Source organism: Erinaceus europaeus, chromosome 23 (genome assembly GCF_950295315.1).
Source record: "Erinaceus europaeus chromosome 23, mEriEur2.1, whole genome shotgun sequence".
NCBI classification, from domain to species: Eukaryota; Metazoa; Chordata; class Mammalia; order Eulipotyphla; family Erinaceidae; genus Erinaceus; species Erinaceus europaeus.
In genome coordinates, this window is record NC_080184.1 from 14,150,206 (window position 1) to 14,163,465 (window position 13,260).

The 13,260-nt window shown below is 56.2% G+C and overlaps 1 protein-coding gene across 1 annotated transcript in view; it reads left to right on the top strand.

Moving 5' to 3' along the window:
* Positions 1-13,260, top strand: part of NOTCH3 (notch receptor 3) — a 57,165-nt gene that overhangs the window by 25,268 nt on the left and 18,637 nt on the right. Inside the window, exons 14-23 of the mRNA XM_060182431.1 lie at positions 179-330; positions 1,869-1,982; positions 3,080-3,235; positions 4,831-5,056; positions 6,724-6,925; positions 7,553-7,706; positions 7,857-8,041; positions 10,015-10,147; positions 11,493-11,762; positions 11,859-11,977. Coding sequence (XP_060038414.1) covers positions 179-330; positions 1,869-1,982; positions 3,080-3,235; positions 4,831-5,056; positions 6,724-6,925; positions 7,553-7,706; positions 7,857-8,041; positions 10,015-10,147; positions 11,493-11,762; positions 11,859-11,977 — 1,711 coding nt within the window. The remainder of the gene's footprint in view (positions 1-178; positions 331-1,868; positions 1,983-3,079; positions 3,236-4,830; positions 5,057-6,723; positions 6,926-7,552; positions 7,707-7,856; positions 8,042-10,014; positions 10,148-11,492; positions 11,763-11,858; positions 11,978-13,260) is intronic.

A 13,260-nucleotide genomic window follows, 5' to 3' on the forward strand; every position in this document is an offset into this window, starting at 1 on the left:
CCCCAGCCCTGCCCACCTGCCCGCCCTGTCCTGCCCCAGGCCCTGCCCTGTCCTGCCCCAGGCCCTGCCTATCCTGCCCCAGGCCCTGCCCGTCCTGCCCCCAGCCCTGCCCACCTGCCCCAGGCCCTGCCCGTCCTGCCCCCAGCCCTGCCCACCTGCCCGCCCTGTCCCTGTGCAGGTTCCGCTGTGTCTGTGAGCCTGGCTGGACGGGGCCCCGGTGCAGCCAGAGCCTCGGCCGTGACGCCTGCGACTCCCAGCCCTGCCAGGCTGGCGGTACCTGCTCCAGCGACGGGGCGGCCTTCCACTGCTCCTGCCCGCCCGGCGTCCAGGGTGCGTGTCCCCCCTCCCCGCCTCAGCCTCCCCGCCGGCCTCTCCCCTCCCTCCTCTGCTGGAACGGAGCTTGAGGGTGGGAAGAGGGGCACAGCATGGGGATTCTGCAAAAGGACTTTAGCCTGAGGCCCCAGGTTCAATCCCCAGCACCACCAGCAGCCAGAGCTCTGGGAAATAATAGTAATAGCAATAGTAATAGTAATAATAGTAATGATAATAAAGTTGGGGAGAGAGCACAGTAGTTCTGTAGAGACTCTCCTGCCTGAGGCTCTGAGGCCCCAGGTTCCATCCCCAGCACCACCAGCAGCCAGAGCTCAGCAGGGCTCTGGGAAATAATAATAGTAATAATAGTAATGATAATAAAGTTGGGGAGAGAGCACAGTAGTTCTGTAGAGACTCTCCTGCCTGAGGCTCTGAGGCCCCAGGTTCCACCCCCAGCACCACCATCAGCCAGAGTGCAGCAGGGCTCTGGGTAAATAATAATAATAATAATAATAATAATAATAATTCTGCAAACAGACTCTCCTGCCTGAAGCTCTGAGGTCCCAGGTTCCATCCCCAGCACCACCAGCCAGAGCTGAGTAGGATTCTGGGTATAATAATAATAACAGTAATAACAGTAATTTTCCTGCCTGAGGCTCTGAGGTCCCGGGTTCCATCCCCAGCACCACCATCAGCCAGAGCTGAGTAGGATTCTGGGTATAATAATAATAACAGTAATAATAGTAATTTTCCTGCCTGAGGCTCTGAGGTCCCGGGTTCCATCCCCAGCACCACCATCAGCCAGAGCTCAGCAGGGATTCTGGGTATAATAATAATAACAGTAATAATAGTAATTTTCCTGCCTGAGGCTCTGAGGTCCCGGGTTCCATCCCCAGCACCACCATCAGCCAGAGCTGAGCAGGGATTCTGGGTATAATAATAATAACAGTAATAGTTTTCCCCCTCCCTCTCCTTTCCCCGCCTTCCCTTTCCATCCTCTTAAAAAAAAAAAAAAAAAAAAAACAGTAATAATAGTAATTTTCCTGCCTGAGGCTCTGAGGTCCCGGGTTCCATCCCCAGCACCACCATCAGCCAGAGCTCAGCAGGGATTCTGGGTATAATAATAATAACAGTAATAATAGTAATTTTCCTGCCTGAGGCTCTGAGGTCCCGGGTTCCATCCCCAGCACCACCATCAGCCAGAGCTCAGCAGGGATTCTGGGTATAATAATAATAACAGTAATAATAGTAATTTTCGTGCCTGAGGCTCTGAGGTCCCGGGTTCCATCCCCAGCACCACCATCAGCCAGAGCTGAGCAGGGATTCTGGGTATAATAATAATAACAGTAATAATAGTAATTTTCCTGCCTGAGGCTCTGAGGTCCCGAGTTCCATCCCCAGCACCACCATCAGCCAGAGCTCAGCAGGGCTCTGGGGGAAAGAGACAGAAAAGGAGTTTGACAGGTGGCTGCCCCAAGGCCTGGGACGCAGGTAGGAATGAACACAGACGCTGACGCTGTCCCTTTGCCTCTGTTCCCTTCCCGCCCCCACCCCAGGCCATCAGTGTGAACTGGCCTCGCCCTGCACCCCCAACCCCTGTGAACACGGGGGTGACTGTGAGTCCGGCCCCGGTCAGCTGGCCGTCTGCTCCTGCCCGCCAGGCTGGCAAGGTAACACACCTGACCTCCTCACCTGTGCGGCATTCTGCACCACGCAAGGGTGGTTCGGGGGTGTGGGGCTGGAGGGTGGGGTGGGTCTGCTTTCTTCTGGGAGGGGGCTGGGGGCTGCGGGAATGGCTCCCTGGAGCAAGGGAACTCTGGTGAAGTTAGGAGAAGGCCTTCTGAAGATGCCCGTTTATTTTTAATTTTTTAATATTTATTTATTTTTCCCTTTTGTTGCCCTTGTTGTGTTTTTATTGTTGTTGTCGTTATTGATGTCGTCATTGTTGGATAGGACAGAGAGAAATGGAGAGAGGAGGGGAAGACAGAGAGGGGGAGAGAAAGACAGATAGATACCTGTCCATGAAGGATGACAGAGGACCTAGTGGGGGTTGTATTGTTATATGGAAAACTAAGAAATGTGATGCATGTACAAACTATTGTATTCACTGTCGAATGTAAAACATTAATTCCCCAATACAGAAATTAAAAAAAAAAGAAAATTAAAAAAAGACACCTGCAGACCTGCTTCACCGCCTGGGAAGCAACTCCCCTGCAGGTGGGGAGCCGGGGGCTCGAATCAGGATCCTTGTGCCGGTCCCTGCGCTTGGCACTATATGCGCTTACCCCGGTGTGCCCACCGCCTGGCCCCCCGCTTCCCTATTTTTTTTACTATTTATTTATTTTCCCTTTTGTTACCCCTGTTGTTATTATTGTTGTTGTTATTGTCGTTGTTGGCTAGGACAGAGAGAAATGGAGAGAGGAAGGGAAGACAGAGGGGGAGAGAGAGACAGACAGATACCTGCAGTCCTGCTTCACCGCCTGGGAAGCGACTCCCCTGCAGGTGGGGAGCCAGGGGGCTCGAACCGGGATCTTTACACAGGTCCTTGTGCTTTGTGCCACCTGCGCTTAACCCGCTGCGCTCCCGCCTGACCCCCACTTCCCTGTTCTTTATCCCTCTGGGAGTGTGGATCCAGGATCGTTATGGGGAGCAGAAGGTGGGAGGTCTGGCTTCTGTCACTGCTTCTCCACTTCTGTCGGCGAGTGACACTGCCCCTTCTCCATCCTTCTCTTTCTGGCTGACCTTACTTGCCACGGCTCTCACCCAGGCTCCAGATGCCAGCAGGATGTGGATGAGTGTGCCAGGCCCTCTCCCTGCGGTGCCCACGGCGTCTGCTACAACGTGGCGGGGAGCTTCCGCTGCTCCTGCCACTCGGGGTACAGCGGCCCCTCCTGCGACAGGAACGTTGACCACTGTGACCCCAGTGAGTTCAGGGGCGCTGCTGGGGCCTTGGCCGTGGTGGTGGTGGTGGGGGGGGTGGCCTAGGGAGCAGTTGGCCCAACTCGTGGGGGTTTTCTCTCCTTTCCCTCATCGTGGGGCTCGGTCCGTTTTGAACCCTGGAAACAGAGTGCTCAGGGAGATGAGGAGCCCTGTCTGAGGCCACACAGAAGAGGATTTAAAAGAAGTTGTATTCATGAATGAGAAAGAGAGAGAGATGGAGGGAGAGAGAGAGAGAGATGGAGGGAGAGAGATGGAGGGAGAGAGAGAGATGCATTATGGATGGAGTGGAAGAGAGAGAGGTATGGATGGAGGGAGAGAGAGATGGATGGATGCAGGGGGGGAGGTGGGGGCCAAACAGGAGCACACCTGGTAGAGTACACACGTTACACATCACAGGTATCCAGGTTCAAGCCCCCGGTCCCCACCTGCAGGAGGGAAAACTTCACGAATGGTGAAGCAGGGCTGTAGATGTCTCTCTGTCTCTCTCCCTCTCTATCTCTCCTTCCCTCTCAATTTCTCTCTGTCTCTATCCAATAAATAAGATTCAAGAAGAGAAAGAGAGAGAACATTCCGTGTCAAAGATTAAACTCAGGACCTCATGTGTGTGTTTGCTTGTTTATTTAGATATTTAAACTATATAAAATGATAGAGGCAGAAAGTGAGACAGAGAAGGAGAGACACAGAGATACCAGCAGCCCTGCTCCACCACTCACGAAGCTTCTCGCCTGCATGTGGGGGGAGCAGGGGGGCTTGAACCCGGGTCCTTGCGCACTATAATGTGTTTGCTCAACCAGGTGTGCCACCAACAGGCCCCACGAATGTTTATTTATAAAGATTTATTATTATTATTAATTTATCAGAGCACTGCTGAACTCTGGCTTACAGTGGTGTGGGGGGATTGAACCTGGAACTTTGGAGCCCCAGGCATGAGAGTCTCTTTGCAGAACCATTATGCTATCTATCCCTGCTGTTATTTTTATTTTTTAAATCTTTTCTTTTTTGGATAATTTTTAATATTTATTTATTTTCCCTTTTGTTGTCCTTGTTTTTATTGTTGTTATTATTATTGTTGTTGTTATTGCTGTCGTTGTTGGGTAGGGCAGAGAGAAATGGAGAGAGGAGGGGAAGACAGAGAGGGGGAGGGAAAGACAGACACCTGCAGACCTGCTTCACCGCCTGGGAAGCGACTCCCCTGCAGGTGGGGAGCCAGGGGCTCGAACCGGTATCCTTATGCTTTGTGCTACATGCACTTAACCCGCTGTGCTACTGCCCAGCTCTTTCGTTCTCTTTCTTTCTTCCTTCCTTCCTTTCTTTCTTTCTTTCTTTCTTTCTTTCTTTCTTTCTTTCTTTCTTTCTTTCTTTTTTCCTTCCTTCCTTCCTTCCTTCCTTCCTTCCTTCCTTCCCATAGCCCTGCTCAGCTCTGGCTGATGGTGCAGGGGATTGAACCTGGGACTTTGGAGCCTCGGGCGCCAGTCTCTTTGCAGAACCATGCTGCTGTTCTAAGGAGGCCACCCTGCGCCCGGCTCTGCAGCCCTGGGGGTTGGGGGCGGCCAGGTGAGCCCAGGTGTGTCCCCGCAGACCCGTGCCTGAATGGGGGCTCCTGCCGGGCCGGCGTGGGCTCCTTCTCCTGCACCTGTCTGCCCGGCTTCGCGGGCCCGCGCTGCGCCCAGGACGTGGACGAGTGTCTGAGCAGCCCCTGCGGCCCGGGCACCTGCACCGACCACGTGGCCTCCTTCACCTGCTCCTGCCCGCCCGGCCTGGGGGGCCTGCGCTGTGAGCGGGACCTGCCCGACTGCAGCCCCAGGTGGGGGTCGCCGGGGTGGGGGGCACCCGGGGAGGGGGACCTGGGCGCGGGGCTGCGATGCTTCAAGGCCACCTGGTGGGAGGGGGCTCTCACGTGAGTGCCCAGGTACCTGGCAGGTTGCTGCTGGGAGACAGGGCAGGCGGGCTGGTTGGGGGGGTCTGTGGGGGTCGCAATTTCTGGGGTGGGAGGTCTCAGAGCCGGCAGGGATGGTGTGGAGGTGCAGCTCAGTGGGTAGGGGCTTGAGGGGTGGGCGTGGTCTGTGGTGGCATGTGGGTGTGGCCTGAAGTGGGGTGGGGACAGGGCATTATGGGCGTGGTCTGAATGGATGGGCGGGGCCTTGAATGGACAGCAAGGGGGGCGCCTGAGGTGGGAGGGACCTTTGGGTGAGCAGGGTCTGCACAAGGTGGGTAGGAGTCTCAATGGGCGAGCCCTTTAATGGTGGGCGGGGCCCGTGGGAGTGGGCGGGACCACACGCTGGGTGCGGCTTGGAGCTGGTGGGCGGGGCCTTGCCTGGTGGGTGGGGCTTTGGCGTGTGTGGAGCCTGCAATGGGCGGGGCTTGTGACAGGTGGTCGAAACTTGAGATGGGTGGGTCCCACAATGGATGGGTGGGGCCTGTTGAATGGGCGGGGCCTATGGAGCATTGATGGGCCCTTCTGAGGGGCGGGGCCTGTGACAGGTGGCGGGGCCTCGTTGAATGGGAGGAGCCTGTAATATTGATGGGACCCGTGATAGGTTGAGCCCTTGGTGGGCGTGGTCTGTGAAGCGTTGAGGGCGGGGCCTGCGACAGGCGGAGCCTTGGCAGGTGGGCGTGGCCTTGATGAGTGGGCGGAGCCTTGCCACATTCATGGGACCCGTGGGGGGCAGTTCTAGGTTCTGGCTGCTGGTGGTGCTGGGGATGGAACCTGGGACCTCAGAGCCTCAGGCAAGAGAGACCTTCTGAAGGAAGAATCACTGGGCTGTCTCCCCAGCCCATGTACTTTTTATTTATTTATTTATGTATTTATTTGTTATTTATTCCCTTTTGTTGCCTTTGTTGTTTTATTGTTGTAGTTATTACTGTTGTTGTCGTTGTTGGACAGGACAGAGAGAAATGGAGAGAGGAGGGGAAGACAGAGAGGAGGAGAGAAAGATAGACACCTGCAGACCTGCTTCACCGCCTGTGAAGCGACTCCCCTGCAGGTGGGGAGCCGGGGTTCGAACTGGGGTCCTTATGCCGGTCCTTGTGCTTAGCGCCACCTGCGCTTAACCCGCTGCGCTACAGCCCGACTCCCCCATGTACATTTTTTTAAAAATATTTATTCCCTTTTGTTGCCCTTGTTGTTTTATTGTTGTCATTATTGATACACTGGGCTGTCTCCCCAGCCCATGCACTTTGAAAAAATATATTTTATTTGATTGAATAAGAGAGAGGGGACAGGCGGGCGTAAGCATGGATGCTGAGTGGGCGGGGCTCTTCTTGGATGGGCAGGGTGCGGCTGGAGGGGCGGGGCCTGTGGCAAGTGGGCGGGGCATGCGATGGATGGGCGGGGCCTGTCTTGCAGGTGACAGGTGGGTAGGGCCTACGATGATTGGCGGGGCCCTTGTTGGATGGATGGGGTCCAGCTGGCTGGGCAGGGTCCTGGTGGCCTTTGGGGGGGCCCCGCAGCCTGACACCCATGTCCTGCAGCTCCTGCTTCCACGGCGGCACCTGTGTGGACCGCGTGGGCGCCTTCACCTGCCTGTGCCGGCCGGGCTACACCGGGGCACACTGCCAGCACGAGGCGGACCCCTGCCTGTCTCGGCCCTGCCTGCACGGGGGCGTCTGCAGCGCCTTGCACCCCGGCTTCCGCTGCACCTGCCCCGAGGGCTTCACGGGCACCCAGTGCCAGGTGCGGGGAGGCTCTGGGGGATGGCTGGGCCAATGGGAGAGTTCTCTGTGGCAGAAACATGAGGTGTGCAGGAGAGGGGGTCTGGGGTCCCAGTCCACCCAGGACCCTTGTGAGATTGGGTGGGGGGAGTTTGAGGTCAGGGTTTACCCAGCACCCTGGGATGAGGGGTCTGACAGTGAGGGTCCTGGGGGTGGGGAGGAACCTGGGACCCCTGATGTGAAGATCCGAGGGGGTAACCTGGGGTGGGGGTGCCTGGGGGGAATTAGGAGCTCTGGGTGGGGGGGGGAGAATCTGTGCTAAGGACCCTTGGGAGATTATGGGGTGGGGGGCTCTGGGATAGTGGCCAGCCTAGAATTCTGGGAGACAGGAAGGAAATCTGGGGGTTCCGGGATGGGGCCTGCCAGAGACCCCCCTGGGGAGAAGTTTGGGGGTCCATGGGAAGGGACCCTAGAGGCTCCTGGGGGTGGGAGGACCCTGAGGGTGGGGTATCTGGGGTGGGCACTCTAGTGGGGAGAATCTGGGGGTTCCGAGATGAGGATCCTGCAAGGGGAGGAAGGAATCTTGAGGGGTTCTGTATCTAGCCACCCCACACCCCAAACACCAGTGCCGACGGAGTTTCTCCCGCAGACGCCGGTGGACTGGTGCAAACACACACCCTGTCAGAACGGGGGTCGCTGTGTGCAGAACGGAGCCTCCTACTCTTGCCTGTGCCCCCCGGGCTGGGGCGGCCGCCTGTGTGACTCCCGGAGCCTGCCCTGCAGGGAAGCAGCGGCCCAGATGGGTGAGGTGGGGTCCGTGGGGGCCAGGGCCAGACAGCTGAGTGTCCCCAGGAGAGGCAGGGATGGTGGTTACACCAGCAAGGAGGTGTGTGTGTGTGTGTGTCCCTGCCAGTTTTTTGGGGGGCATGCACCAACATCCCTCCTCTGTGCAGGGTTGCAGCTGGACCAGCTGTGCCAGGCCGGCGGGCAGTGTGTGGACAAGGACACCACCCACTTCTGCGTGTGCCCCGAGGGCAGGGCGGGTGCCCGCTGTGAGCTGGAGCTGGACCCCTGCTCTTCCCAGCCCTGCCAGCACGGAGGCACCTGCCGGGGCTACGTGGGCCGTTATGTGTGTGAGGTGAGGGGGACCGGGCGGGGCCTGGGTTCCTGCTGGGAGGTGGATCCCCGCCCTGCATAGGACACTGGGCCCCGTCCCCTCTCAGTCCCTGTGAGTCCCGCTACGAGATCACAGCTGGTGCACGTGTCCTCACGGGTTCCGTTTCTCTCTTTCTCTCTGTTTCATTTCCTTTCTTTCCTCTTCCTCCTTTTATTTTATTTTTTTGTTTTTCTTATTAATTAAATTTTTAAAAATCACTTTTATGTATTGATTGGATAGAGACCGCCAGAAATCAAGAGGGAAGGGGGAGAGAGAGGGAGAGAGGCAGAGAGAGACACCTGCAGCCCTGCTTCCCCTCTCGAGAAGCCTTCCCCCTGCAGGTGGGGACGGGGGGGTGGTGATGGCTAAGCATCCTTGCGCACTGCAGTGTGTCCGCTTAGCCAGGTACACCACTACCTAGCCCCTGAATTCTTTATTTACTTTACCATTATTATCTTTCAATTATTTATTTTCCCTTTGGTTGCCCTTGTTTTTTTGTCGTTGTTGTTATTGATGTCGTCGTTGTTGGATAGGGCAGAGAGAAATGGAGAGAGGAGGGGAAGACAGAGAGGTGGGGAGAGAAAGACAGACACCTGCAGACCTGCTTCACCGCCTGGGAAGCGACTCCCCTGCAGGTGGGGAGCTGGGGGCTCGAACCGGGATCCTTACGCCGGTCCTTGAGCTTTGCACCACCCGCGCTTAACCTGCTGTGCTACCACCCGCCCCCCCAACCGCCTGACCCCCATTATTTATTTATTTATTTTAATTTTTTATTTACTTATGATTGGATAGAGACAGAGAGAAATTGAGAGAGGAAGGGGAGATAGAGAGACAGAGAGATACCTGCAGCCCTGCTTCACTGCTCGTGAAGCTTCCCGCCCTGCAGGTGGGGACCGGAAGCTTGAACCTGGGTCTTTGAGCACTGTAATGTGAGCACTTAACCAGGTGCGCCGCCGCCTGGACCCCTATTATTTGTTTTTAATATGGAGTGCTGGGGGTGGGGGTGGGGTGAGTTAACAGAGTCCTGCTGAGCTCTGGCTAATGGTGCTAGGGATTGAACCTGGGACCTCAGAGCTTCAGGCTAATAGAGTCTTTCTGAAGAATCACTGGGCTGTCTTCCCAGCCCATGTATTTAAAAAAAAAAAAACATTTTATGGGAGTCGGGCGGTAGCCAGTGGGTTAAGCGCAGGTGGCACAAAGCACAAGGACCGGCGTAAGGATCCCGGTTCGAGCCCCCGGCTCCCCACCTGCAGGGGAGTCGCTTCCCAGGCGGTGAGGCAGGTCTGCAGGTGTCTGTCTTTCTCTCCCCTTCTCTCTGTCTTCCCCTCCTCTCTCCATGTCTCTCTGTCCTAGCCAACAATGACGACATCAGTAACAACAACAGTAACTACAACCATAAAACAACAAGGGCAACAAAAGGGAACATATAAGTAAATAAATAAAAATTTTAAAAATACATTTTATTAACAACAACAATAAGAACTCCAACAACAATAAAAAACAAGGGCAACAAAAGGAAAAAAAATAAATATTAAAAAGATTTTAAAAAAATACATTTTATTTTATTTAGGGAGACTGACAAGACACAGAGAGAGACAGTCAAGAGCCCTGCTGAGCTCTGGCTGATGGTGGTGCTGGGGATGGAACCTGCGACCTGAGAGCCTCAGGCAGCCATCACCTTTAAGCTGTCTCCCCAGCCCACCCCTCTCGTTCCCTCATTTTATTTTCTCACGGGAGAGCGGACCAGAGGCCAAGGAGAGTAAGAGATCGTGAGCCCCGCGCCGTGTCGTGTCTTCTCTGCTTCTGTGCGGGCCCGGGGGACGAAACCCAGGGCCTTCCGTGTGCAGGGTGGGCGCCTGGCGCTCAGCCACCTCTCCAGCCTGTGCCGGTGTGGTCTGTCTGCCTCCCGGGCTGGGGGCCTCCCTGCCTCACGACCTATGCCCCTGCCCCCACAGTGTCCTGCCGGTTACGCGGGTGACTGCTGTGAGGAGGACGTGGACGAGTGTGCCTCCCGGCCCTGCCAGAACGGGGGGTCCTGCATCGACCTGGTGGCCCACTACCTTTGCTCCTGCCCCCCGGGGACGCAAGGTACATGGTGGGACGGGGTGAGGTGGGTGGGTGGGGTGACAGGCTGTGTCTCTGGGCGGGGGGAACCTTTCTTTCTTTTTTCTCTTCTTTTTTTTAAAAGATGTTTTTTTTTTAATATTTATTTATTCCCTTTTGTTGCCCTTGTTGTTTTATTGTTGTAGTTATTATTATTGTTGATGTCATTGTTAGATAGGACAGAGAGACACGGAGAGAGGAGGGGAAGACAGAGAGGGGGAGAGAAAGACAGACACCTGCAGACCTGCTTCACCGCCTGGGAAGCGACTCCCCTGCGGGTGGGGAGCCGGGGGCTCGAACCGGGATCCTCACGCCGGTCCTTGTGCTTTGTGCCACCTGCGCTTAACCCGCTGCGCTACCGCCCGACTCCCTCCTCCCTTGCTTCCTTTCTCCATTTCTTTCCCTTTCTTTCATTCTTCACGAGCGGTGGAGCAGGGCTGCAGGTGTCTCTGTCTCTCTCCTTCCCTATCTCCCCCTCCTCTCTCAATTTCTCTCTGTCCTGTCCAATAACATGGAAAAAAATGGCTGCCAGGAGCAGTGGATTCATAGTGCGGGCACCGAGCCCCAGTGACAACCCTGGAGGCGAGGGGGTGAGAGGAGAGAGAGAGAGGTGGGGGAACGCGGGTGGTGGTGCACATGTTACAATGCTCAAGGACCAGGGTTCAAGCCCCCGGCCCCTACCTGCATGGGGGAAGCTTCCCGAGTGGTGGAGCAAGGCTGGGTCTCTCTCTCTCCTTCTCCATCTCTCCCTTTCTCGATTTCTAGCTCTCTCTATCCAATAAAAACAAATAAAGATGGGAGTCGGGTGGTAGTGCAGCGAGTTAAGCGCAGGTGGCGCAAAGCGCAAGGACCGGCATAAGGATCCCGGTTCGAGCCCCCGGCTCCCCACCCGCAGGGGAGTCGCTTCCCAGGTGGTGAAGCAGGTCTGCAGGTGTCTGTCTTTCTCTCCCCCTCTCTGTCTTCCCCTCCTCTCTCCATTTCTCTCTGTCCTATCCAACAAGGAAAATGACATTAAGACAACAATAATAACCACAACAAGGCTACAACAACAAGGACAACAAAAGGGGGGGGGAGAGACAGAGAGACCCCTGCAGTCCTGCTTCAATGCTCGTGATGTTTCTTCCCTGCAGGTGGGGGGCAGGGACTTGAACCCGGGTCCTTGTGCGCTGAACCAGGTGCACCCCCAGAACGGGGCTGATGTGCACTGTGGGCAGGGAGGAGGTTTCCCTGATGGGGCTGTGCTGGGTACGACTGGGGGGGTGGCCTGGGTCCTTACGCATGGTGACAGCTGCTTCCTTTCTGACCGGCCCCCCGCCCCACCTCCCGCCAGGCGTCCTGTGTGAGATCAACGAAGACGACTGCGCCCCCGAGCCCCCCCTGGACCCCGGCCCCCGCTGCCTGCACAACGGCACCTGCGTGGACCTGGTGGGGGGCTTCCGCTGCAGCTGCCCCCCGGGCTTCACGGGCCAGCGCTGCGAGGCCGACTTGAACGAGTGTCGCCCAGGGGCGTGCCACGCCGCCCACACCCGAGACTGTCTGCAGGCGGCCGACGGCGGCGGCGGCGGCGGCTTCCGTTGCCTCTGTCTCCCCGGCTTCACGGGTGAGCTGGGCACACGGGGGGGGGGGGGTTGGTGCTCCCCCTACCCATCCTGGCCTGAGGCTGACCCACCACCACCCTGCCCCCTCCCGCCCCCAGGTCCCCGATGTCAGGCTCTCCTGTCACCCTGTGAGTCGATGCCATGCCAGCACGGGGGGCAGTGCCGCCCCAGCCCCGGGCCCGGGGGCTCCCTGGTCTTTCTCTGCCACTGTGTCCCGGTAGGTTGGGGCGCCTCTCCCCGAGTCCTTTTGGGGAGGGGGCGGCAGTTCTGGGAGGCCAGTGGGAGGGAGAGGGCATAGGGCATGGGAAAAGCTTGGCCGACAGAGTTTGAGCCTGGTCCCACCACGGTCATGAGAACTTAGGAGCTGGGGTCTCTCTCTTTCCAAAAATCAACCAATCAATCAATCAATCAATCAGGCAGGCAGTCAATTAGTAACTGGCTAAATAGCTCACTTGGGTATGCACTGCTTTGTCACGTGTGGGATCCAGGTTCGAGCCTGGCCCCTATCACATTGCAGGAAGATTTGGTGTTGTTATCTCTTTCCCTCTTCCTCTGTTGAGAAAGAGAAAGAAAGAAAGAAAGAAAGAAAGAAAGAAAGAAAGGAAGGAAGGAAGGAAGGAAGAAAGGATCCCGGTTCGAGCCCCCGGCTCCCCACCTGCAGGGGAGTCGCTTCCCAGGCGGTGAAGCAGGTCTGCAGGTGTCTGTCTGTCTCTCCCCCTCTCTGTCTTCCCCTCCTCTCTCCATGTCTCTCTGTCCTAGCCAACAACAACAATGATAATAACTACAATAAAACAACAAGGGCAACAAAAGGGAATAAATAAATAAAGTTCATAAAAAAATTTAAAAAAAAGGGAGTGGGGCTATAGCGCAGCGGGTTAAGCGCAGGTGGCGCAAAGCACAAGGACGGGCATAAGGATCCCGGTTCGAACCCCGGCTCCCCACCTGCAGGGGAGTCGCTTCCCAGGCAGTGAAGCAGGTCTGCAGGTGTCTGTCTTTCTCTCCCCCTCTCTGTCTTCCCCTCCTCTCTCCATGTCTCTCTGTCCTATCCAACAACGACGACAACAATAATAATAACTACACAATAAAATAACAAGGACAACAAAAGGGAATAAATAAATAAAATAAAATATTTTTAAAAAATTAAAAAAAAAGAAAGGAAGGAAGGAATAAAGGAAGGGAAAAGAAGAGGGTTTAATTGTGGGTAGAAGGGAGTTGTGTTTAATTATGTTGATTTATTCTGGATAGAAACAGATAAACTGAGAGAGGAGAGGGAGAGAGAGAGAGAGACAGAGACCCCTGCAGCCCTGCTTCACCGCTCGTGAAGCTTCCCGCCCTGCAGATGGGGACCAGGGGCCTGAACCTGGGTCCTTGTGCCTGGTGACAGGTGTGCTCAACCAGGTGCGCCACCACCCGGCCTTGGACATGGGGTTTATGTGCAATTTGAGGGGGGGGGGCTCCCCTGGACAGGTGGCGATGATGCTGGGGGGGCTTGGGGAGGAG